Source organism: Coffea eugenioides, chromosome 7 (genome assembly GCF_003713205.1).
Source record: "Coffea eugenioides isolate CCC68of chromosome 7, Ceug_1.0, whole genome shotgun sequence".
Lineage (NCBI taxonomy): Eukaryota > Viridiplantae > Streptophyta > Magnoliopsida > Gentianales > Rubiaceae > Coffea > Coffea eugenioides.
This window is the reverse complement of record NC_040041.1, coordinates 3,860,908-3,888,048: the sequence shown is the minus strand read 5'-3', so window position 1 is coordinate 3,888,048 and position 27,141 is coordinate 3,860,908. Positions and strand designations below refer to the sequence as shown.

At 35.9% G+C, this 27,141-nt stretch overlaps 5 protein-coding genes and 2 non-coding genes across 7 annotated transcripts; 4 read left to right on the top strand and 3 right to left on the bottom strand.

Moving 5' to 3' along the window:
* Positions 1–167: 167 nt before the first annotated feature.
* LOC113778163 (NAC domain-containing protein 22-like) lies at positions 168–2,097 on the bottom strand. Its single transcript, XM_027323460.1, has 3 exons — positions 1,817–2,097; positions 1,185–1,456; positions 168–898 (listed from the first exon to the last, which is right to left on the bottom strand). The coding sequence occupies exons 1-3, from the start codon at positions 1,983–1,985 to the stop codon at positions 479–481; spliced, it is 861 nt and encodes a 286-aa protein (XP_027179261.1). The 5' UTR covers positions 1,986–2,097; the 3' UTR covers positions 168–478.
* A 3,920-nt stretch (positions 2,098–6,017) lies between these two features.
* Positions 6,018–9,555, top strand: LOC113777515 (pentatricopeptide repeat-containing protein At2g17670). The gene is made up of 2 exons (XM_027322628.1): positions 6,018–7,562; positions 8,767–9,555. The coding sequence occupies exon 1, from the start codon at positions 6,150–6,152 to the stop codon at positions 7,548–7,550; it is 1,401 nt and encodes a 466-aa protein (XP_027178429.1). The 5' UTR covers positions 6,018–6,149; the 3' UTR covers positions 7,551–7,562; positions 8,767–9,555.
* A 1,768-nt stretch (positions 9,556–11,323) lies between these two features.
* Positions 11,324–12,244, top strand: LOC113777992. The gene has a single exon (XM_027323228.1). It carries the CDS (start codon positions 11,324–11,326, stop codon positions 12,242–12,244), a length of 921 nt encoding a protein of 306 aa, XP_027179029.1.
* Positions 12,245–15,996: 3,752 nt separating this feature from the next.
* TRNAL-CAA lies at positions 15,997–16,080 on the bottom strand. Its single transcript has one exon. It is a non-coding gene; the product is annotated as a tRNA-Leu (tRNA).
* Positions 16,081–18,022: 1,942 nt separating this feature from the next.
* Positions 18,023–18,106, bottom strand: TRNAL-CAA. Its single transcript has one exon. It is a non-coding gene; the product is annotated as a tRNA-Leu (tRNA).
* A 2,253-nt stretch (positions 18,107–20,359) lies between these two features.
* Positions 20,360–20,806, top strand: LOC113777991. The gene has a single exon (XM_027323227.1). It carries the CDS (start codon positions 20,360–20,362, stop codon positions 20,804–20,806), a length of 447 nt encoding a protein of 148 aa, XP_027179028.1.
* Positions 20,807–23,970: 3,164 nt separating this feature from the next.
* Positions 23,971–24,849, top strand: LOC113777990. The gene has a single exon (XM_027323226.1). The coding sequence runs from the start codon at positions 23,971–23,973 to the stop codon at positions 24,847–24,849; it is 879 nt and encodes a 292-aa protein (XP_027179027.1).
* The last annotated feature ends 2,292 nt before the right edge of the window (positions 24,850–27,141 follow it).

Genomic DNA, 27,141 nt, shown 5'->3' with positions numbered 1-27,141 from the left:
TTGAAAAAAAAAAAAATTTGTGAAAGAGACATTATTGAAGAGGTTAGGATAAAACAAAAAAACTGATGAATTTTCAAGGAATTGAAAAGATATTATCTACAAATCATTATTGTTTGTTTACATCATACATACGTTTTTCAATTATTTTTTTTCAATCTTCCCACGTACATCTTTCTGCTTATGGATAGCTTCCTCATTTTGTCACAACTTTAGCCAATGTCAGAGTGTCAAGATTTGACCCCACTTTTAAACAGGGTGCTGATTGCTGCGTTCTGCACCATTCTCCAAAATGTTAAGCCCCTCTAGAACCCTTAGTAGTCGTGGGGAGGGCATTGGCATTGTTGGATAAATGGAAGGAAAGGGGCGTAAATCCTAATTCGTGCACGCATAACACATTGCTTCGTGGGTTGTGTGAGGCGAGGCTAAGATTACCATAAATTATCCTCCAGTTGTAGTAATTCACACTAACTTGGGATTTTCAACAATGGGGCGAGCAGTTTAGAAGGTTGGCATAAACACTCGGGCTCCAATTGTCAAGCCACGGGCTTCTCATTTGAGTCCAAAATGCGTCTGTAGTGGCATCCATGCTAAACTTGGGCACATCTAGTACTTGTAGCTCCTTCAAGTCACAATTATAATTCAGACAACCAAATTTAGCAGATGAATTAGGGACAGAGAGGTCATCATCTTCTTGCTTTGTCATTGGTAGATTGATCGTGCTTTGTTTTTGTGAGAATGATTCTCCCAAGTTTTTTTCTGGGATTTTTCCCTCCTGAGACTGAGCAGACGATAAAGTTGGGTCAACTGTTTTTGATATAATATCTTCCATTGCAGCTCTGTGCTCCAGAATCTTCAATGACGTCGCCTTTCTGTAAATCTTGCAAAGTACCACATCCTCCTGCATTCACACAAGTATCATTAGCTTCGATCCCCACCCAAAAAAAAAAAAAAAATACAAAAAAGATAATTATCAGAAATTGAAAACATATGCATGATTGCTTCCCAACGCCCTTGAAAAGAAAGTTTGCACTCCAAGTCTCATCATCAATATTTAAAATACTACTAAAAGTATAGTAAGGATAGAATGCTCAGTAGTCAGAACCCGGCAGAAAAAAGAAGGAAAATGTAGTCTTTAATTAAGTCCGACCTATTAGCATAAATTAGTTGAGTTTGATGAGTAGTACCTTAGGTAAATGATGGTGGTTATCAGGAAGTCTGTACTCGTTCATAATCCAATCAGTTCTGGAACCTCGTGGTGCCCGGCCTTTGTAGAAAACTAGCGTCTTTTTCAGCCCCAGAACTTTCTTAGGGTCTGATAAGCTTCGAATTTGACGGTCGGAACCAGTTGCCTTCCAGAACCCATCTTTGGTAGTCCTATTAGGCCTTCCCCCATGACCATGCCTTCTATCCCTGTGCACAAAGAAATACCATTCCCTCTCTCCTATCTTAGCCATTCCTGCACATTTTTTTTTCAAAAAACTAATTATTAAATACTCCTTTTTTTTTGGTAACTTGAGACAATTATTATGTCAATGAAAAACAATACTACACGCAACAAGCGCTAAATGTGACACCACCGCAGAGACCTGATCCAATAAATTTTGGACCTAAACAAGTATGTCAATATGCTAACGTATATAACAAAGAATATTGTAACACTTGCAGTTCAGCTAGCTAGTAGGAACACTAGTTAGGCGATGATGAGTTTCGACTCCTGAATCGTCCCTTACAAAATTTGGAGCATTCCTAATTTTTTTTTTTTTAAAACAAAATGAAAAGATAAGAAAGAATATTGTAATACATGCATGAGAATTACCAGGTAGCTCCCAAGGATCATGCTGGTAAATATTGAGGAAGCCAATGACATCGGAACGTATCTTCCTGCCGGAGGCAGTTCTTTTAAGGTAGAAGCTGAGGAGTTCTTCTTCAGTAGGATGGAAACGGAATCCAGGAAGAGGTAGCTCCCCCAATGAATTATTGTCCATTCGTTTGGCAAAAAGATGGCAAATTGTTATTTTTCGAAAATTTTCGTTAGTATGGAATCGAAACTCAGTGATCTCCAACAGTATCAAAAGAAACTTTACTTCTTTTCTCTAATGAATTACTGAAGTTAGGCTTGCGGCGCTAATTTATACTAGTAATAATCATCTTGGTAATTGGAGAGATGGTGATGGAGAATATGGACAGTTGGCCTGGGGGAAGGTCCACACGGTATAAAATTCCCAAAAGATGTGACAGGCAAACCATGAAACCACAGGTGTTGACTAGAAAATTGACGCAAAGAGGTGTTTTCTCTGCCCTTTACGGTTTCTCATCTTTTACTCCGTCAATCTGAATCTCTGAGATGATGCACCACCGCACCATCACCAGAAGGGAAAAAAAATCCCTTAAGTTAATAAAATATTTAGTGGAGCAATCTTCTTCCACAAACAGAAATATTTTAGTGTTGGAATATATAATTGATGTTAACGAAGTTGTTTTTGACCCTCTAGAGTCTCGACTGATTACTAATGATGGCCAATTTCAGTTTTCACCAGTCACTAGTGCTTTTGAAGTTTTAGAGCAGGATTTCATGAGTTGATGAGATGGGTTTATTTGTGGTGGTTGCCAATTGGTTCAAATGAAGAGAAATGCAATTTGATTTCTTGATTAAGAGGCTGATGAAACAGTTAAAGAGCATAGGATTGACTAAGACTATAGGTATCCCACGACCAAACTTTCTTTCCTGTTGATAATAAATTTGTTTGGATATGAGTTTATTTGGATGATTTACCGGAGATAATTACTGTAATACTTTGTGTGATGTGATGTATCATGTATGTGAGATAAAAAGGTGATTGAAAAAATAAAAAGGTGATTGGAATTTGTGAATCAAAATTTTCTTCATATTGCTTTCAACTCAAACAAAGTTACAAATAGAAAAGTTTAATTTCTTTTATAAAGCATGTATGAGGATTTCCTTTTGGCGTAAAAAGTCTTCAATTTTTTTTTCTCAAAAGTATTTGTTTAACCTTTTTAATATATTTCTTTTTCCAAAAACAAAAAAGTTCAGTTACATGACTGTATTTCACTAGTACATTTTTTTTAACATGAAATATTAACTAAAATGATTTTTGTGATTTTCGGTGTTATACGTATAAAATGGTATGGTTCAAACTTGAAAGTTACCCTTTGACGCTTTAAATCTATATGGTCATTCCCCAAACTTGGCCTTGAAATTATTGAGTGCATAACAAGAATTGTTTAGTCTCGAACCTTGAATCTACATACAAGTATGTTCTTTTCAGCGTAAACAGAAAAAAAGAGCCAAAGGGGTGATCAAAATTCGATCGTCCCATGTGAGTTTCAAATGTTATTTTAAAGGAAAAAAAAAAATGTAACCATCACCATACCAAGGGTTTCTCACATGGAAATATAGAGGAAAACATAAAAGAACCAATGGTTAATAGATTTGAAGAGAAGAACCACCAATTCTTCTCTTTGCTTTATTTATGCTTTCTATGACTTTATCTGATTGCATCTCAAATATATCCAGAAGATTAACCACCATTGCATTCATACCACCGTGCGTGCGAACAATTGTTTGGATTGCTATTTTTAAGAATTTTTTTTATAAAAAATATATTGCAGTGATTTGATATATATATATATATATAATAAAAAGTAATTAAAAATTTTAATTTATGAAAAAAGTTAAAAATTTTTCTGCAAAAAATCACAATCCAAACAATTTTTTTTTTTTTTTGGGCAATAGCGTGCTAAGTCTGCTGAATAATATAATTGCAACAGTGTTTTAAGGTCGTTATGTGGTAATTATTAGAGTCATTGGAAGGAGTTACAGCAATCACTTTGAGTCATCCCCGAAGACTTGGTCTCTTCCTCTTTTTGAGCTGTCCATGATGTTATTGATCATCAAATTTTCCCAGCCAAGTTGTTGTACCCACGTTCGTTAGAGGAAGGACCTCTACTTTTCATGACTTAGAAAACAAATCAAAGACAATCAAGAAGACCTGACATAGGACCGTATGTTTCTTTGTAGTGTTGTGTTGTGACTAAAAGATCCGCATTTTTTGCATGCCCAAACCAGAATAAACCACTAGTAATCAACATTCGGCTCAACCGATTTAGCTGATCCCGACAAAAAAGTTCGGTAAACATGAAAAAGAAATACGATGTAACTGCTTAGAAAATGTTGGTTCTACTCTTATTCGATTTTCCATGTGTCGACTAATTCAACCAACGAAGTTTAACCGGGCTTTGAACCAGTCATTCGTATCGACACAGAAATCAAACCACGAAATGTATCTGCCATAAAATTGTGACTATTGACCCAATACCTTCAGCCAATCAGCTGCCTCACGCAAACTAAATGTACTCCATAAGCATCATCGTTTTTAACTAAATTTGATTGCACACTCTTCTATGTTTCATGAGTTTTATTTTCATTTTTTAACTGATGAGCAATAGTGAGTAGTATCTTTCCGTGATTCAATTTCGTGACCTTTCAATTATACATGTGTAGTGCCTCGCCTACTTAATTGCATTTCATTGTCTTAAAATAAAACACACAAATATTGCCGAAATCCTTGCAAGATTAGTAGACCAATTCCATCAACAAGAGAATGAGAAAGAAAGAAATGGATCACCACTACATATCTAGAAATAGACCACCACTAGTATTTCCCCTGAGCTGTACTTATATTAGTGGTAGTAGAAAATTTTGTGTGGAGGAGAAAGAAAAAGAGAGAGAGAAGAAATTAGGAGTTAGGCCAAAGCAACTGTTTTATTTTTCGTTTGTTTTCACAATGTGAACTTGCATGGGAAAATTCAACGTTTCAGAATCATTTCTTGTAGACGATTGAACAAATCACGCCTGAGAATCAAACAGGACAAAATTTTAGTTGTCCTCTGGAAGGTTTGGACTTATCTCGAATCGAGACTAGCTACATTGAGCCAATCAGTTGTTAAAACCCCCTAGAATGTTTGCTGGGCTGTTGTTCTAGGTTATTCGTGAAACTGTACTGCATGGGCTCCATACTGCCATGGGCCCAAGGCGAGCAGCTTTTACACTTGCCAATGTATACTTTCGAAAAATGTTAATTGTACTTTTCTTTTTATTAATTGCAGCTCAAGTATCATTTCTATTACAAAATTTTCATTTATTAGATTACATTATAAAATAAATTATACGAGTGTGATTTAAAAAAAGAAAAAAATAGTAAAGTGCGATCAACATTTTCTATACTCTTTCACGCGGTTTCTCTTTTCATATAAATCCAATCCATTAGGGAAAAAACTGCAAGAAAAACGATAACGTGAATGATTTTTTCGCTACTAAAAAATTGAAGATGCAAAATTTTCTTAATGGATTAATTTATATTTCATTGATTCAATTACACTTCAACCAAGAGAACTAGAGATGAAAGACTAGCATGTCTAGTAAAAGATTTATGAATGACGGGCAAGAGTATTAGTCATCCCCTGCTTCCAAATTGTTGAAAATATTGATTGCTAGATATTTCAACAAGCTTTTCATCTAGATCCTTACAAGTGACCTGAGATTCTAGTGGAGGCCTTAAGTCGTTAGGTTTGGACAATGACCATAATAACTAAAGGCTTTTTGCTTGTTTATGAGAACTTTAAATCAAGGATTTTTCAGGAATTGAAGTTCAATAAAATGAAAAATGAATTATTGTTCTAAAATGGTTCTCTTTGAACCAAAAATAAATTAAGAGACAAGAGGTAAGGATAAAGTAAAAAACTATTGAATTTTCTAAGAATAACATTTATTCGTTTCCTGTCTTACATGGTATTGAAAATTTACTAATTAAATATGAAAGGACACGGAATTTTAAGAACCTCAAGAATGCATTAAATATCAAATATAATGCATTAAATAAAAAAATGGATTTTGGTAGAGCTCAATTTACAGTTTATCAGAATTCGGAGGACTAAATTGGCAATTTTTAGCTTTAACCCAATGCCGGAATTTCAAAATTTCACCCCTCACTTTTCGCCGTTGCCGGGTCTTTCACTGTTCTGCTTATTGATCCTAACTGTTAAACCCTTCAAAAGCCCTAAACTCAAACATCGCACTTCTGAATCTCCAGAAGAAGAGGGAAACCGGAAAAACTCCATAACTGAAAGAGATGGGAAAATTTCCACCCTCCATGAGAGGAGCCAAGCTACCCATGAACGCCCTTATGAACAAAACCCCATCTCAACCCCATCCCCTCACTGAAAATTTCCCTTATTGGGCAGACAAAAAGATTCCCAAGAAAAAACCCACAAAACTGCCATCGAAAATGACATCTCAGCTCCCTGCAATCACCTTCAATCCCCCTAGCATTTCAGAAGCCAAAACCCTTTTCAATCAGCTTATATCAACTCCAGGAAAAACCCCCTTTGACCTCAGGTTCTGTAATTCGGTCCTCCAGTCATTTTCATCCAGAGCGACCCTTCAAGATTCAATCTTTTTCCTCAATCACATGATCAAGACTCACCCTTCATTTTCCCCTGATAGCTCTACTTACAATGTGCTTCTCGTTCAATCTTGCAAAGCTAATGATTTTTCTATCTCATCCGTCCACCAGGTGCTTAATTATATGTCCAGCCAAGGTTTTCCACCAAATAAGGTGTCTACGGACATTGCTGTGAGGACCCTTTGCTCCTGTGGACGGGAAGAGGATGCCATTGAGTTGGTTAAGGATCTATCAGGCAAGAATTTGGTTCCTGATTCATATACTTACAATTTTTTAGTTAGACAGCTTGTAAGGAATAGGGAATTGAGTACTGTGAATAGTTTCATCAAGGAAATGAGGGAGGGCTTCGGGATACAGCCTGATCTGGTGACGTATACAATTATGATCGATAATGTCTGTAATAGGAAGAATCTCCGAGAGGCTACCCGGTTGTTGGGAGTTTTGAGTGAGGAAGGATATAAGCCTGATTGTTATGTATACAATACCATTATGAAGGGCCATTGTATGTTGAGTCAAAGTAGAGAGGTATTGGATGTGTATGAGAAAATGAAGGAGGAAGGGGTGGAGCCAGACCTTGTAACTTATAATACTTTGATTTATGGGCTATCAAAATCAGGGAGGGTGAAGGAGGCTAAGAAGTTTCTTGGCATCATGACAGAAATGGGACATTTTCCGGATGCAGTTACTTATACTTCTTTGATGAATGGAATGTGCAGGGAGGGCGATGCACTTGGGGCATTGGCATTGTTGGGGGAAATGGAAGCAAAGGGGTGTAATCCTAATGTGTGCACATATAACACATTGCTTCATGGGTTGTGTAAGGCGAGGCTGTTGGATAAAGGGATTGAATTGTATAAGGTGATGCAGGAGGGTGGCATGAAGCTTGAGACAGGATGTTACGGGACATTTGTGAGGGCGCTTTGTAGGAAAGGTAGAGTTGCGGAAGCTTATGAAGTTTTTGATTATGCAGTGGAGAGTAAGAGTATGACTGATGTTGCAGCTTATTCAACTCTGGAAAGTACTCTTAAGTGGCTGAAGAAAGCTAGAGAACAAGGCCTCGCTGCTTGATCTAGATAGATGGTACTTTTACCTCTTAAAATTGTTGAACTAAATGTTTGTTGGCATTCAATATTGGTCTATTAGGACTTTCTCTGTATATATAGGCAGATATATACTTTTAATATAGTACGTGCTTGGTCCATTATTCTTTTAGATGGAGAAATGGATTTGCATAGCTTTACTGTCAAAACTCACTATAGCCCATTCGCACCCATCTGCATTCATTCTTGTATCACAAAGTCTGTGAATATGGACCCATGTGCATATGTAGACATATACATCTGCCATCTATGCAAGACGATAAGAGTAAAAAACTGAACCAACTTTTTTGTCATTGACCAACTCAGCATTACTTCAGTCGCTGCTTATGTTTGTTTATCCGGATATGAGGATTGCCTTATTGGTCAGATAAAGAAAAAGGATTCTAAGAAAGTTGTGAGAGTCCTTGCAAGCCTTTCACATGACATCAAGCTTGCAAATTAGCACATTATTTCGGTGATTATATGAAGCATTAAATGATAGAGTTTTTCCGTGCCAATTTTTTTTTCTCCCCTCTGGAAATGCACCCCAGGTGGGAAATTGTGGTTCCAACCAGATCCATTCTTAAAATACTCTGGTAACCAAAAATGTGCCTCAAAAGTCTGGCATATATAGCTCCCACTGGAGAAACTGTTGCTGTTTTTCTAGATAGAGAATTTTAAAACAATAAAGGAAATATCATGATTTGTAAATGGGGTTAGCAATTATTTTCGTTTTAGCTGCACCAGATATTATTAATGGCAAAAGCATAATAGTGTAAAACTCAGGGTAATGACATTCTAGTTGTGCTGCTTCCCCTGCCTGCCTAATTGGGGTGTTACTTGTAGAATGGATAAAGCCATGAAAGGGCTGGGTCAGTTGTTTTAGCTCTAGCTGCACCATACAAAGCTATTATGTTCTCTGGTGGAATAGTTTATTTTGGTGTGTTATAGGTAACTCGTTCAGATATTGTCTTGAAGTCTTGAGTCTGGTGTACAATTGAATTTTGCTGTTTTGCATATTTTTAGTCATTCAGATTGTAGCCATTCGGTTGAATGTCTGCATCTTTTGGGTTCATATTTTTCATGCTTTGAGTATCAGCAATTCACCATCAGTTTTACCCCTTATCTGCATTGAGGTAGAAGTAGGACCCAAGTTTCTTACTAAAGTTGCCTATTTGATGATATTTTTGATATCTATATGCTAGGTGCTTTCCACTGGGCAAGTCTCTGGCGCTTTCTTGCTCTGTGTATGGCAAAAATCAAAAGCATTGGCTACAGAAGTGCAAGCAAGTTTCCTGGTTCAAAGTTGAAAGAATTCTTGAAATATGGATCAACCCTGCTGTGTCTCAGTCGGAAATGATCAAGATCAATTCTTTTTGAGAGAAATGAGGATGGCCTGCTGAACTCTAAAATGAAAATGCTGAAAGTAAACTTCTTGTTGCGTACAGCTTTATCAGCCATATTTTCTTAATACGAAGTTATATAGCGATTGGAAATGCTGCAATTCGAGTGGAAAGCTGAGTGCATTACCCAGCCAAAAGTAATAGAGATCCATTTACTATAGCCCGTTTTCAACCCCAGGCGTGAAGTTGGTTGACTCTAGCTGGCATTCTTGACAGCACCCTTCATTTCAACAGGTCATGAAGCTGCTGGCATCCCATATTTACCTTATGGCTCTGATGATGGGTTTTAAGTTCCCCGCGCCGCCCCCCCGCCCAAAAAAAAAAAACATCATCTTTCCTACTCAATGGAAAAAGATGTCCTCATTGCCAATGTTTCCCACGGTTTCAAACCTCCATTTTTTGTGTTTCCTTTCTTGTTGTAAGGTGTTACTTTGGCATATACCTGACAACTATACTGGCTTGCCCCACAGTATGCACATTAACATATATATAATTTTGCTTGTAAGGGACGCTTATGGCATTGATGATTTGGGTAATTTGTGTAATTTTTAGTTCGGAAAAGGTTCTTTGATTATCTCTGAAACTAATGGACCTAACGGGCTAAGTATTTTCCCTGTTCAATTTCTCTTAGTCTTTCCTTCTTATCACATTAACATTTGTTATCTCCAAATGTTTATTTTCGTGCGCTAATCTGGAGAGAAAGCTTCTCCTATCCCCGTCAGGGTCCTCCGGCTAGATTGCGAAGAATATGACATCACATTTTCATAGCCTAACAGGCCTAAGGCACCATGGAATCCCCTATTGCATTTCTTTTGTTCTTCATAGTAGATCCTGAACTAGACCCCAAGATTATAAGTAGGTGCCCTTCAATTCTTTATGTGCAAATAGGTAGAGGAGAAATGATCTGCTCATTTGATATAGATTCACGAAAGCATCTCCGGCTTGGCTGCGGGTAGGGGTGAGAATTTGTTGAGGGTAGTTATGTGCTCTCAATGTTTGACTAGCTGCCACAGTAAAAAAAAAAAAAAAAAAAAAAATCTCTATAGCAAATAAAGTATACTAAATGTAAAATGAAAGTTTGGTAGATAATAATCAGAAATAAGAAATTCTTAAAAAACAAAGACAAAATATAAAAAAAATGCGAAAATTAGTCTCTATACCATTATTTATTATCAATGTGGGGCATTCATAACCATGGTTAAAACTTCTTCAATTTAAATGATAGTTGAATTTTTCTTTCTTTTTTTTTTTTCCTGTTTTGTTTGTCTTTGATTTCCTACATAACATGTACAGTGTTGTCTTAGTTGCTATTATAAAATTATAGTAATCAAAGAAACTAAACAGTTGATTTGTTATAAAAATATTTGATTAAAAGCAACTTAATGTTTCATAATTGTTCAAGAGTAGTACTAATCCTATGGTAAAGTAAGATACTAATGGTATGTTTTTATAAAGAAGCTAATTGTTAGTTTGGTATAAAACACTTTACCAAAAGAAATTAAACAAAATAACAAAAAGAATTACTGGGGAATATTTTAAAAACTTTTGGTGGCGAATTACTGCAGCCGACAAGTTGCAGCCTTCTTCCATGCCGAAGATACCGTTATATTTTATGTCAATGGTGTCAAATTCCAGGACTTATTAGCATATACTGTTGGTGTTTCTTTGTCTACTAAAAAGTAGAAAGACAGCCTCTCCAGCCAGCTCTATTGATTTTAAGATAAGGTAAATTTCGACCTTGAAATGTTTCAAGCAGAATATTTCTAGTTTCACTAGGTAACAAGTACTAAATAGAACAAGAGGCCTCCAAATCTGCAGCTACTGTCACAGACAGAAAACTAAACAATGTCTAAAACCTTGTCATCCCTCTTTTTCTCCACAATCAAGATTATTAGTTCACTGTTTCTGACAATCTGTTCCAGACATAGACCAATGCCAACTATTTTTGTTGAAACAACGACCTTTCTGCATAGGATAAACAAATTCTAATGCAAATAATAAAAATCTGTAAGCGAATCAAGGAAACCATGCATGATACTGTGGGGAGTCAAGTTTAAGAGACTCTTGCAGGCAGCAATATTATTCAAATAACCCAAGTAAATGCCATAAAGTAAACAATTGTAAACGTTGCCTTCCTGAGACCATAGGGTCTCCATATAACAACATAAACTATCACCGATTGTTGGGGAGACATGCAACAAAATCAATTCAAGAGGTAAGGGAATCAGAATGCTGTCACATGCAAATGATTTCCACAAGACCCTTGACAGGTATATAAAGAAACTCCATCGCAGACAGTCCTTCAACCTTCTCCATAGACATTAAGCCACTTACTAGCTTAACCAAACATACAAAGAAAATGGCAAACAGTTCTGTATCTTTTGGCCTTCAATACACTGCTAGATCCATTAGTTTACCTTCAAGGTTACATCCCAATGCCATCAGGTTTGAAGCAGAGCTGAACAAATTAAAGAACTGGGAAGCATCTTCCCTTTCAATAACAGAGCCCTTGTGTGAAGTCGCAATTCAAGCTGGTCTAGTTGGCCTTGCTGAATTATACAACTGCACTGAGGATCTCATGCAGTCTTCAACGGCACAAGCAGCTCTTATTCAACATCAAAATGGGATAGTTGTGGAAGAATCACTTGAGAGATCAGTCGAGTTACTAGACTCATGCGGCATCATTCGTGACTTATTTTTCTCCGTTAAGGAACACGTTCAAGAGCTTCAATCAGCATTACGACGAAAAAATGGAGATGCCAGCATTGGAAAAGACATAATCCGTTATCTTTGCTTCAGAAAGCAAGTAAAGAAAGAAGTAGCAAAAAGCCTTAGATCATTGAAGCATATGGAAAGCAGAATTGGATCTTCTCATGATGTTCTAGACATAGATCATCATTTAGCAATGGTGATTAGGGTCTTTAGAGAAGTGACTGTTATCACCACATCTGTCTTGAGATCTCTTTTATTTTTCTTGTCTTCACCAGCTTCCGCAAGGACAAAACCTAGTGGCTGGTCTCTGATTTCAAAGTTGATGTTAACAAAGTCTGCAGTTGCCAATAAAAGCCATGTTCTCAACAACATGGGATGTGCTGATCTTGCTCTTACATCCCTTCAGGGACACATAAAAAATGGTGGTATCAAAGCTGACGTGCAACTGGCTGGAAAACAATTGCAGATGCTTGATACCAGTATTGAAGGTCTTGAGACTGGTGTAGAAGGCTTGTTTAGGCAGTTGGTCCGATATAGAGTTACGCTTCTTAACATGCTCATCCATTGAGGGGAAGGGAAAAAAGAGACAGAAAGAAAAAGAAAAAAAGTTGAGGAGAAAGGATAGCCTATATGTAACAAATACAAATTTTGTATTATTATGTGAAATACGATTGAATGTGAGTGCTGAAGAACATCTTTTACCAATAGTACCAATGTCATTTGCAAGTACTTCTGTTGTAGCATTTTTATGGTATTTAGTATTCTCATTTTGCATGTCAAATCCGCTAGAAGTAGAGCAGAACCATGGATGATTAACTTCAATCAAGATTGCAATACTTGTCTTACCCTGGAGTACAGGAGCTAGAAATTTAGTTTGACGGGGCAAAATATGTGTACATACAAATTTTGGAGTCAACATAAAATTTTTGAAAAGTTTTTGGGGGACAAATTGCTGAGTATATAAAAGAAATTTTAAAAATTCTGAAACTTATAAAGAGAGAGAGAGCATGATTTTCTATAGAACATGGAGTGGCAATACTAAATATATATAGAAACCTTTGACAATTCTCAAAATTTTATGAGGGGTGAAGCATGCCCCTCCTCCCCCCACCCCCTCTCCCAGTTCTACCCTTGCCCTGAAAGGAAAAACAAAGAAAAACAAATGATGATTAGTAATAAGTTATTAAAAGCTATAGCACTGAAAGTTATTATTCTATTCACTTTCCCTTCAGAATTTTAGTTTTGAAATATAAGGTTTCATCTTCTTGTCTTCTACATTGTACAGTTTAGTACGATAGGAGGACTTGATGAGCTTTCCTTTTTGTCGCCATTTTGTTTCTTGTTGCAGAACATAGTCCTTTAGTTGCCTGTCCATTGTGGAAAATTCTTCAATTTCACTGGCAAATCGTCTTTTGCAACTATTTCTCACAGTTAAAGTCAGAAAAATGTGATGACGATACAGTGATTTAGATCTATTCTTGCATCTAAAAAAATATATATACTTGGGTGCAAATTATGGTACACAATACCCCAGTTGACAGAGCAATGAATTATTCTCCAATCACGCCACGTCTTATCCGTATGTAAATTATAGAAACTATTGATTGCAATCCAACAGAATCATCATGTGGAGAAGGAAATCTAATTTAACCTCGTAATATTTCTTTATCATGAATAATTATGATTAACGTATCATCATTCCATAAAGACAAAAGGAGTGGTTTGCTAGATGTCGTAGTAAAGATGTTGCAGAACATGGAGGAAGAACAAAACCCACTATAATCATCATGCTGTGGAATTTTAAACAGTATTATGGAATATAGTAGGATGGTAATGCACATTATGCTTGACTTCTTAATTAGCAAAAGTAACATGCTACCAATCATTGACACTATTTGTCTGTTTCTAAACCATTTAGATAAAAATTATGTCCCTGAAGGTAAGGGTACTGCGGAAGGATTAATGCGAGTACGGTGATATTCATACTTAAGAATGGAATTATAGATCATGCTTTGTACTAAACTTCGTGGTAGCAGAAGATTAGTCTTGGGGGGATCAATTCTGATAATCATATGATTTCTTTGTAGACATTGCAACATGATGCTTATCTCAATGAATACATGATTCCGCCAATTCAGGGTCCTGTCCCAAAGTTAGTGGATTCAGAGAATTTTAATGTTGATTCAGCCTTAAAAACTTTCAATCAAGAAGTCGGCAAGGGAACGAACTTTCACGAGCATTTGTTCATCACGCATTGTGATTCATTGGAATGAAGCTCAAAAACATGCTAGGACTTTACAAGTATGACGCTGAATTGAGTAAGCAAGAAACATTCGATGTAGTAAAATTCAGATAAGGCTAGTCAGTCTGATGGGAAATTAGACAAGTAACAGGTTCAGTTAATCCAAAAATCGATCATCAAGAATTTATTGTATTATGTTTTTTTAAATCATCTAGTATCACTTGATTTAAATTAGATTGGACCAATTTCACTGGGAGCCAATCAACAATCTGAAACAACTAGAGGTTAATTTGAGTGTTATGGCGTTGGGTTTTAATGATACTTAAAGGGAAACAAATTCCAATCTGGAAGGTACTTCTCTCCCTGAAGCAACAACAATTTCTGCCATCACATGCCCTTTTATGATAAATTAGCACCATCAGTTGATCTCATCTGCTGAATTCGTCTTTTTATATCTATGGAGATAAAAATATGCTTCCCTTCTGATTCTGTGTTGAACAACAGAATCTGCACTAATTAGCAGCAGCTGTGTTGAACAACGGTGGGTAATATTGTTGTTCTCTAGTGCACTAGGTTTGTCTTGCCCATTTCTTGTGCTCCCTTGATGGAAGGTTTCCATAGGTGTTGAAAGTTTTCATAGTCTGCATGAAAGGTCCAGAGAACACTAGATTCTGATAATGAAGTTGGTAGTGCTCATGACTAGATCAGAGGAAGCAGGCCACGCCATTTTTGCAGATGCACCCATTCTTGACATTGTTGAGGACTAATCCATATATACAATATTGTGCAAGAAAAACTTTGCTCATTTTTTTACCATGCCATCAACACAAGAATCAGACTATTGCCGGTTGTTGGCAAGAACTTGGAAGCAAACTTTGATATGGTCTAGGAAGCCTACTAAGCCAATGATTTACCACCTACTTGCTGCTGGCTCTATTAATTTTCAGAAGAGCAGATTCAAAAAATTTGTCATGTCTACTAAATTCCGCTTTTGGTTTAGGTTCCGTTTGATAAAACTGAATCTGAATTCTGAAGTCTGAATTCTGAAATCTGAATACTGAAACAATTAATTTGCTGAATTTTAAGCACTGAAAAGAAATATATGAATGTCTGAATTTTAATGCTAAACCTATTTATACTGTTTGATAAACAATTATAACTGAATGCTTAATAAGTTAAATTTAACAATTTTGCCCTTATATCTTTTCATTCAAAAAAGAAATAGAACTTATGATTTAATTAGCTAAAAATGTTAGGTATGAAAATGACAATATTTATTTTTAAATCAAATTAATATAAAAGATGAATTATATTATATGAGGAGTATGGAGAAGAAGTGAAAGTCATTCAAAAGGGAGAAAAGAAAAATAGAAAATCATTAGATAGAGAATATTAGGTTGTTTAATTATACAAGAATTTTGAACATAATTAATAAATAAGGGTAGATTTGGTAGATAAGATAAGATAGTTGAAGTAATTCTATTGATTCTTATCAGAATTAAGCATTCAGTTAGGATTCTTGTGCTGAAAAAAAATACACACAAGTTCAGCACTAGTTAACAAGTTCAGCAAATGGATTTTCATTTATCAAACACTCAAAACATCTGAATGTCTGAAAAATTTCAGATTCAACACTTTTTTATATTATCAAACAGAACCTTAAACTAAATCTCATGAACATTGGAACAACAATTTGCTTGTATCTTGAGCTTGTATATGCCTTCGAGCTGTTTTTGTTGAATTTTTTTATGCTACTAAACCACAACCTCGTGGGGTTAAATATCATAAAATTTTAAAGATATATTTATACTACTAAAATGATATACTTAATGAATCAATTGTTTTAAAAAAAATTTTTGGGAGAAACAACTCAACAATGTGTAGAGTAGCAACTACGATACTCCGAATCTTGTTGGCTACTAATTAAGCACTATGCTTAAATTGCTGAGTCTGAAGCATTTATTTTATTATTCATGATAGATAACATCAATGTGCTTACGATAATAATAAAAAATAATGAAAATAAAGGGCCTTGTACGATTGGAAAAAATAGACAGATACTGAAAAGGGGGTAGTCATGTCAGAAGTGGGATTTGAACCCACGCCCTCTCACGAGGACCAGAACTTGAGTCTGGCGCCTTAGACCACTCGGCCATCCTGACTGGGTGACGGATGGACACTGGAGTCCTTTATTTATCTAAATTCTTTGGCTGCTTGGGTCGGCCCAACAGCAATGGATGCCATCATGCCAATGGAGCCGGACCCCCTTGTGAGGCCCCATTGCTTTAGCTCCACAAATTTAACATTTGCACTATTGATTTTTCGAAGCGCATTTTCATTCATTTACTTAGAGTGCGAAAATCATTATATTCAGTATTAGAGGAAATACTAAATAATAACCCCCTTAGTTTTTTTTTTTGGCCCTTAGTTATTCTTCACCATACTTAATAGTTTAATTCATGCGAGATGCAAGTTTTTTAATATACTTATTCATGTAGCCAGATTTTTAATTGGAAAATATTAAAAGACAAATCACGTGATAATATTTAATGAATTTGCCTCTATGTCTTCAAGCCGATGGGTTAAAATTTGATGAACTTCAATTCCAAGTCATGATGGATACCATATAGTAGTAATTAAAACCTTGCTTTCTTGTCGATCAAATACTAATCTCTCTCTCTATATTTCCAAAGAGAAGCAGTGTTCCTTATTCCTCCCTGCTGAAGACTACTATACATAATGCTACTCCTTCCGTCCTACTTTAATAGAGTCTTTTTTTACTTGTTCATCCATCTTAAATTATAGTTTACCTTATAATTCAAGAATATAGTTAACTTTCAATTTTTCTAAAATATGCTTATTTAATATAATTTGTTATCAGTAAATAAACCATATATTATTTAATACAGTCAAATTTCTTATTAATAATTGTTTTGATATACGTTTTGAATGGTGCAATATAACGTCATTGTTGTTGTTATAATTAATGCAAAGGTATAGTGATTAGTGATTAGTGATACTTCTAATATTAATTTAAGGGTATTCTAGGAAAATATTAGACTAGATTTACGTTTCCAACAAAATTTACTAATATTTTTTAAACTGTATGAGAACAAATCAAAATTATCAAAATGGGATGGAGGAAGTATACAGATTCGTGATGTCTCCCATTCTAGTCGACAATATTGTAGATGCTTATCCTTCTTATTCTTTTATACTAATAAGTTTGTACATTTGCTGCCAAGCATGCACGTAGTTCAATTAGGCTACCCATGCAAGACAAAGATATGATTGATAAACTGACTTGAAAAAATGAGACAAGAAACTGTCCAAGACTCCAGAATCAGCATTCAATTTGGTCCTTCTGAGAATAGATGAATGCTATAGCTACATTTCTATCCAGCTGCATTGTATTTGCATGTTACAGACATAAAAGCTTAGTGAAAATTGACTGTTTTTGCTGCAATATATGGTGCATGAGAAGTAGGGGACATGGAGGCAGAAGGTCTCTTCAGACCAATAACATCAAACAAACAAACACTATTACCATTATCTTTTCTCTCTTTCTCATTGCTTTGTCGATAGATTTTTTGCTGGGGGGGTGGATGTGATTCATGCACCTGAGTTGCTAAGATTGATTTCACTAGGAGATGAATGATCATGCAGTACAAGGGACAAGTACCAGATTGACGGTAGTCGATGAAAAACGAAAGATGCCTTGCAGGATCCATTTGATCTGGAAGGGCAGGGCATGAATGAGTAGGCTGTGCTAAGCTAAGGTGGTCATCATCACTTTGTTATGATGAATTAATGGAGAATTTAATCAGCTACAAAATTTGGAAGTCTCACTTATTAATAACTACATATATTTCCTACCTCTTCAAGTAACTTTATTCATGCAAGTGCAAATAGGATTTGTTTACCTTATCATACTTTTCATTGTGTTGTTGGTTAGGTGCAACAAATTGCCAATTTTATCTTTTTTCTGTCAAGCTGCTAGATCCCGTCTCGAGAGGTGCTCACAATTTTACATGAGCCATCGATCCTGTTAAAGGGCCTTGTACAATTGCAAAAAAAAGACAGACGCTGAAAAGGAGTAAGCCATGTCAGAAGTGGGATTTGAACCCACGCCCTCTCACGAGGACCAGAACTTGAGTCTGGCGCCTTAGACCACTCGGCCATCCTGACTGGGTGATGGAAGTCTTTATTTATCTGAATATTTTGTCAGCTTGGGTCGGCCCAACAGCAATCGATGCCAATGGAGCCGGACCCTTATGAGGCCCCGTTGCTTTAGCTCCACAAATTTAACATTTTCACTATTGATTTTTCCAAGGGCATTTCCATTCATTTACTTCGAGTGCGAAAATCATTATATTCAGTATTAGAGGAAATACTAAATAATAATCCCCTTAGTTTTTTTTTTGGCCCTTAGCTATTCTTCACCATACTTAATAGTTTAATTCATGCGAGATGCAAGTTTTTTAATATACTTATTCATGTAATCAGATTTTTAAGTGGAAAATATTAAACGACAAATCACCTGATAATATTTAATGAAGTTGCCCCTATGTCTTCAGGCCGATGGGTTAAAATTTGATGAACTTCAATTCCAAGTCATGATGGATACCATATAGTAGTAATTAAAACCTGTTACTTTCTTAACGACCAAATACTAATCTCTCTCTTTATATTTCCAAAGAGAAGCAGAGTGTTTCTTATTCCTCCTTGCTGAAGACTGTTATACATAATGCTACTTTCTCTGTCCTACTTTAATAGTCTGTTTTATCTTCTTCATTCATCTTAAATTATAGTTCACCTTACAATTCAAGAATATAGTTAATTTTTAATTTTTCTAGAATGCACTTATTTAATATACTTTGTTATAAGTAAATATACTCTACCTTATTTATACACTGTCAGCGTCGGATGAATGACAACTATGCAAAATTTGAATTTGAAATTCAATTTTTTTACACACATGTCATGAATCAAACGGTGATAGTGTATACGCTGTCAACGTATATAAGATTTACTCTATTTAATATAGTCAAAATTTCTACCAATAATGGTTTTGATATATGTTTCGAATGGTGCAATATACCGTCATTATTGTTGTTATAATTAGTGTAAAGGTATGGTGATTAGTGATACTTCTAATATTAATTTAAGAGTATTTTAGGAAAACATTAGATTAGATTTATTTTTTTAAATAAAATTAGCTATTTTTTCTTAAACTGTGTGAAAAAAAATTAAGATTATCAAAATGAGGAGGAGGGAGTATATAGATTCCTGATGTCTCCCATTCTAGTCGACAATATTATAGATGCTTATCCTTCCTAACTTTTATACTAATAAGTTTGTACATTTGCTGCCAAGCATGCATGTAGTTCAATTAGGCTACCTATGCAAGGGAAAGATATGATTGATAAACTGACATGAAAATGCGACAAGAAATTTTGTCCAAGACTCAAGAATCGGCATTCAATTTGGTCCTTCTGAGAATAGGTGCTCGCAATTTTACATGAGCCATCGATCCAAAGGTGTCCTGTTCTTGGTTCATTACAACCCTTTTAAGTTGTTTCTGCAACTGCGCATGATGTATATTTCAAAGTATTGTTCCATAATGTCCAAATACAAAGATTGGAGGGATTTGAGTTGTTACTAATATCACTTGTTTGATCCAGTATGGGCTTAGGCGTCCACTTCTTAGCTCAAAGACAAAATTGGTGATTCTTCCTGCATCATCCTAACATTTGAGTAAGATCCTCAGAAGAGTAACGCAATCAATTAGATAGGAAAATTACTTTTAAGATCTCCCTATCTGATAATCGGCACAATTATGAAGTACTGATTAATTCACCGGAGACACCCGGCCAACAAGCCATACGTACACCACACACACATTCAATGGCATTGCCTGCATTCATTTGTTTCTATCGACCATTCATCCAACACCTCGATATAAAAAAGTCTACTTTAATGCCTACTTTAATGGTTCTAATCACTTAATTTACATGTTGGAATCTCCAGAATTAGTCTTTAAAAAGATGTGCTGTGTCCTTGTTTTTGATGGATCAAGGCTCCTCCAAACTAGACAATCTCAACAAGCCAAGTAGTTGGATCTACAGAAGCAATGTGTCAGGAAGTACATGATATTATAACACCTCAGCTCCACTTGCACACCTGCAAGATGTCAAAGAAATGGCAAATGATTACAACTTTGTTGGCCAAATGTCTTACAATGTTGCCTTGCTCAGAGGAATGGCCACATTGCCAGCACATGTTGATCAAAGTTTAATATTCAGAACATCTCTCATCTGGTCTCCTATCTCTTCATCTGTACACACTAGCGTCAACTTCTTGTTCATCATCAATTCATCACAGGTAAACTTGAGTGTTCTAATCTGAATCATCAAGAGAAGAGCAACAAAGTGAAAATATATGGCCTCAAAATCCACTGCTCTCTGCCATATTAGATCAATTAGCTTGCCTTGCAGATCACATCCTACAACTCTTCGAATTGAAGAGGAGTTAAACAAGATCAAAAGATGGGAAACATCATCAACTTCAGAGGCAATCTGCACAGGCCTTTGCAGATTGGCAGAGTTGTACAAGCGCATGGATGATCTTCTCAACTTGCCTCTGACCATCCAAGCCTTCTCACAACATCAAAATCAGAAATGGGGTGAAGAGTTCTTGGATGGATCATCGAGACTTGTAGACATCTGTGGCATTTCAAGGGAGATCATCTTTCAGCTTAAGGAAAATGTAAGAGATTTTCAGTCTTCTCTAAGGAGAAGAAAGGGAGATTCAAGCACGGAAACAAGCATTGCCAACTACACATCTCTTAGAAGGAAGACGAAGAAAGATGCCCAAAGATCATGTTAAAACTGGGAAAGTGCACATACTTTGCACGTATTGATATTGAAACGAAACCTCTTCTAAAAACGATAAATAAAACTACTACTTATTTTACCTTATAAACTTGTATAGTAGTATTAGGCATTGTGACTTTTGTTACGCTGAATTTGTTATAATAACAATTCCCTATTCCACTATACATCACAAATATATAGTACATTGTTGCAATTATCCTACTGCATTTGGTGTAAGGTGCTTCATGGGTACAATACTTTATGAACCTAATTAGTTTCTAAACTAGTAAACAAGGGAAAAGTGGGATGTGAAAATGATCAACAAGAAGTTAAAAATGCATTGGCAAGTGTAGATTCGGCTCTACGTAGCCTTTGGAGAGATGACAAAGAGCGAAAATGAAAAGAAATTCAGTTGGTGCAAAATAGATTGGAGACTTTGGAGGCTCGCACTGAAGTTTTGGAGAATGGATTCGAGGGCTTGTTTAGGTGCTTGATTACATCAAGAACCTCCCTCCTCAAACATTCTTGCAAGCTAATCTTCTGCCTCCATGGATATTTTATTACAAATCCTGCATAGGCATCCAGATATGAGAGGATCTGCTTATGAATTTCAATGTGTAAATATGAAATCATGAACAGTTTTGTACTTAACACAACAGATACAATTCAAATATAGAGTTTGGTTCCCATATCTCGCTCTAGTCTTTTTTTGCAAACTATTTTCCTATGATTTCTAGTCTCAATTTTCATATTGACCTTAGCTTTACGGTATTAAACAGAGTCTTCACTATCATTACTTCAAATACACAAACAGTGATAGCAAAGCAATATCGATAATAAATTAAGATGGCTTTTCATTCATAAAAGAAAAAGTCCTCGGTTGTTATCGTGTTTGCAATATACATTTTTTCTTCCGTTTTTGTTAATATACCATCTCAAATGTTCTATTATATAGAGATTTTGAGGAAGCACAAAATTCAGCCCGCCATAAAAAGAATTGCTGGTTTACTAAAAACATCACAGGTGTGCTTAGCAGCTTCGAGCTTGAATACTTTTCTGGTTAACCTGCTTTGAACCAACCTGTTTCAACACAAAATCACAGTTCTCATCCATCCTTTCGCAATCATCTGTATGGGTTATTATTATTATTATTTTTTGGGTTCAAAATCTGCCTTGTGAAACAGCTAGAAAATTATCTGCGTAAGAAAAAAAGTAATAAAAAAGTGAAAACTCATACATATGAAATTCTGATGTCTCTATCAATTTTGTTTTGTTGATGTTGCTGCTAGCAAATTTTTGATGTAGAATTGGGCAATCTCAAACAAGAATATTGACAAGATCATGAAATGATATCTTCTTATGGAATTAACAAACAAAGTAGGGATTTAAGCCCACTTGTGGCCTCGAATAATCAAACTTGATGATTAAATTAAGAAGTCCGTTAATGGCACTCCCAATTAATTATGAAACTATTAGCTGGATTGAGTAATAATCACATAAATGATGCAGCAAAGATACTTCACATTGTCACCACCCAGGGAAACATCATGATAATTAAGAAGCCACTCGTGCACATCTGGAAATCTAGGTATATGAAATCAGAACTATAAATCCTCATTATTGATTGTACGTTTGAACAAGGACAAGAAGCCATTCGTGTGTAACCTCTCAAGCTATTGTAACATGATCTCTGTAATTTGTGCATTCCTTAGCTTTCACACCCTATTTCCTACGCTCAGATTATATGGTTTCTTAGAACCAGACGTGTATCTCTATAATCATGCTCGGTAATCTAAGATTCAATTGTCAAACCAAGAAAACTTTGAAATGGGGAGTCTGCAGGAAAAGATCACTTCTGCGCTTATTAGACGCAATCCTGAAATTTTAGTGGGTTTTTCTTGCTTGATGATTCTTTCTGTTTTTTCCCCTTTCATATTGGATAGCTTGTTATAACTGGGAATTGAATGATGCTGCATTTTCTGAAGGAGAAGTACAAAATCAAGCGTTGTTCATTTGACTAAAATGGTCTCAGAATCCCTCTGAATCTGAAGTGGCATACGGTGTGAAATAAGTAGCTTTTCCCCTATGCAAGTCTTTTAATAAAAAAAAAAATTCACAAGTGAATGGATAAATAAATAATAGAGATTGAATTGAGGGAATTCAAATTCCAAATGTTTACAGCATCCGCTCGGATTATGTTGTTTCTTATTGATTATCCTTTGATTTATGAAAATGACACACATGTCTGTGTATATGCATGATAGTTTTAACTCAATCACTAACCAAAATAAAGCTAGCAATCCTGAGTATACTGAAAACACCACTCTGCTAAATTGGTTCGTATATAGATGAGATATTTTAGTTTAGTTTTAAACTTTCCCCCACTTATATGCAGGACAAACACTTAAATAAAGAAAAAGAGATTATCTTTTACATGCATTCCATTATACAGCAACATGTTGGAGTAACCATCCCCCAACGAGTTCAAAAACTACTGGTTTTTGGAGTTATAATTATCCTGTCCCATCTGATTATGGGGCATCTCAACCTAATTATGAAGCATTAAACAATAATTAATTCAGCGGAGACACAGGATCAACAAGCCATACGTGCACATATTTAATTAATGGCCCCATTTGCGTTCATTAATTTCAATCTGCCATTCCGAGTTCCAACGCCTCTATTTTTAAACTATCCAAATCCCTTTTGTTAATGTGTCGTAATCACTGTATTATGATCTTCAAAGATGTGCTTTGTCCTTGTTTCTGATGAATTAAGGCTCCTCGAAACGAGACAATCTCAACAAGCCACGTACTTAGAGGTGACTAGCCACCTCAGTTTAGCTATAGAGAAGCTATGTGGCAGAAGCAGCGCAAAGCCTCTTGATCAAGAACAGGAAAATGTAACACCTCATATCCACCCCATAGCCATGAGGTATTAAAGAAATGGCAAATGATTAGAACTTTGTTTGCCGATTGTCTTGCAAATTTGCTTAGCTCGAAGGACTGCCAACAATGCCAGCACATGTTGCCCAGAATTTTATATTGAAAAAATTGCTCATCCTGTCTTCTTCTTTGTCTCTTCATCTATATATGGTGGTCTTCAACTCTTCCTCTTCATCAATTCATCATAAGCAAACTTGTATTTGCTAATCTAAGTCATCAAGAGAAAAAAAATATGGCCTCAAAATCTACTTATCACATTAGATCAATTAGTTTGCCTTGCAGATCACATCCTACAACTCTTGCTGTTGAAGAGGAGTTGAACAGGTTCGCATCATGGGAAGCATCATCAACTTCAGAGGCAATCTGCAAAGATTTATGCAGATTGGCTGAGTTGTATAAATGCATGGATGATGTTCTCAACTTGCCTCTGAACATTCAATCACTGTCTCAACATCAAAAGCAAAAATGGGGTGAGCAGTTGTTGGATAATTCAGTCAGAATCTTGGATATCTGTGGCATTACCAGGGAGATTGTTTCACAATTCAAGGAAAATGTTAAAGATCTCCAGTCTTCTTTAAGGAGAAGAAAAGGAGATTCAAGCACGGAAACAAGCGTTACCAAATACACTTGCTTCAGAAAGAAGATGAAGAAAGATGCCAAAAGATCAATTGCAGCATTGAAACAAATAGATCATGAGATCAGTGCTTCAGCAATCATGGATCTTGATGATCAACATATTTCTTCAGTGATTAGAGTACTAAGAGAAGTTAACACAACCAGCATCGCCATTTTCCAAAATGTCTTGCTTTTCTTGACTTCTCAATCACCCAAGTCAAAGCCAAGCAAATGGTCACTGGTTTCAAGACTAGTAAACAAGAAAAAGGTGGGATTTGAAGATCAACAAGAAGTTGAGAATGAGTTCGAAAGTGTAGATTCAGCCCTACACAGCCTTTGCAGAAATGATCAAAGTGAAAATGAAAAGATCCAGTCGGTGCAAAACAGATTGGAGACCTTGGAGGCTAGCATTGAGGGTCTTGAGAATGGATTGGAGGGCTTGTTTAGGTGCCTAATCAGATCAAGGACCTCTCTGCTAAACATCATCTCATGCTAATCCTCTGCAAATGGATCGTTGATCACAAATCCTGTATAGGCTTCCGAATTTTAGAGGATATGCTTATGAAATCAAATGTATATGAAATTGTATACAGTTCTGCGCATTTGATACAACAAATACAATATAATTCTAGACTTTGTACTCCACATCCTCCAGAGTTATTGTGCATTTACTTTTCTCTGTCATTTCTACTCTCAATTCTCACATTGGCCCTGATCTTTACATTCATAACATACTTGGAAGGATCAAAAGGAAAAAGGGAAAGGGGAAAAAAATATAAAATATAGAAAAAAAGACTTGAAATTAATTTGATTTATATCTATCTGTGTGCCTCTTGCATCACATTGAATTTGAGAACACATATATATGGTGTACTCAAAATAGTCAGCGTTTCTTGAGCTTAAAAATTAGTCATTCTTTTCGCTACCAATGAGAATTACCCTGCATCATATCGTGCTATCTTGTCAATCTCTTTTCAAACCATGAACTGTGGAATGGAAAGAGCCTTGATCTCTCATTAATTAAATGCCTGAATGCTAACATGCATGCTATGGTGTCTATTCATGCATGCTATGCTTCAGTGTCAATTTCAGCGTTCTTTCTAGAATAACGTATGTGATTTGGGTTTCAGGCCTGCCAGAAAGCAGGTTAATTTCCACTCTACAAAAACAAAGAAAAAACTTATCTTTATTGTCTTAATGAATTTTCAAATAAAGCTTTAGTCTGTTCAGGAAGAACTACAACTCCTCCTACCTGTATCTGCAAATTTTCATTGTTCTGTTCTATCAAGGTGTACCTCGTGTTTTTATGTATGGGTAGATCGAAGATCACGATCAAACTTTTGACAATTCTTGTGGCTTAATTATCTTCAGATATAGAAAATCCAACCTGCAATTAATTGCAAGCGAAGCCTCTATTTTTTTGAATTGTGAAATTGTACTTGGTTGTCTCCCTCCACATGTTGAAGGTGTCAAGAACGCTGAGGAGATCGCACGTGTGGTTGGTAGATTTGAGCTTGAAAACTTGCTCAGTCATTGTTTATTCGTTTGCCTGCCGAAGCTGTGAAAACTTGGATTAAACTCTGATGTCTCTATTACTTTTGCCTCACTTTAGAACAATCAATTTCTTTATGTTGAATTTACGGTTATCAAACTTTCTTACAATCGAGGATGGTAAATCTCATTAATAGACGCAAGAACGATGAAGAGATCAGAATGAGAATATGATCACTCCTCATAGGTATTACGAAACGAAACTACTGGTCTATAATTATTCTACTTATTGATTTAATTAAACCGTAAGCCAATGGTTCTGGCAGTAAACTAAGCAAATTATTATCTGTATTGACTTAGAATCACAGAAATGGTGCTGCAAACGTATTCCAGGTTGTCCATTGCCACCAACCCTGAAAACATTGTGACAAGAAGCCACTCGTGCACAGCTCGAATCTGCTTCAATGTCAGTAATCTACACCCTCATTATATGTTTGGATCAGCACAAGAAGCCATTCGCGTGTGAACTCTGAAATTTGTAGGAAGATTATCTCTATGTATTATGAATGTCTAACCACCATATCCATCGTATCGTCGCACTCAGATAATGTGGTTTCTTAATCACTATAATGAACAGCACAATTGGATTGAATGGTCAACATAGGACAGATGTTTGGATAGCAAGCTCAAGATGTTGTAAAAGGACAGATGTCTCTTGTATGTCTCCATCTAATACTACCCCACCATTCATCTAAGTATGAAGAGATAACATATGCAACATCCCAGTTGCTAACGTTAGGCCAAGGTGGCAATTATTGCGCCAGAAGACCACCCACCGCCCCATCTTCCTAAAACTTGAAAAGAATTTCCATATATGGGCAAGACTGCACTTGCTACCTGAAGAATTTCATGAACACGAGAGCAGAAGAAATGGCAAATTATTAGTCATTGTTGGCCAAATATCAAACATAAGAGGAGAGCCAGGGTAGCATCACATGCTCTGATGCTCTCTACACATTGTTAAAGGAACAAGACACAAATCAATTTCTCTTGTTACACTTTTCTCAATGTGAAAATAGCAAGGCCTTGTCGAACCCTGAACTCTGGTTTCATTAAGATAATGACTAGAATGGATGATTAAGACCTCAACAAACTTCAGACAATATAGGGTGTACATCTGTACCAACAGCCAAGGAATCCTGCAGCAAGGAATCCTGCAGCAAGTTAACAGGACTGCAGCATTATGTGAATGCCTAAATAATCTCTTCAATCTTCTCCAAACCCATTAAGCCCTGTC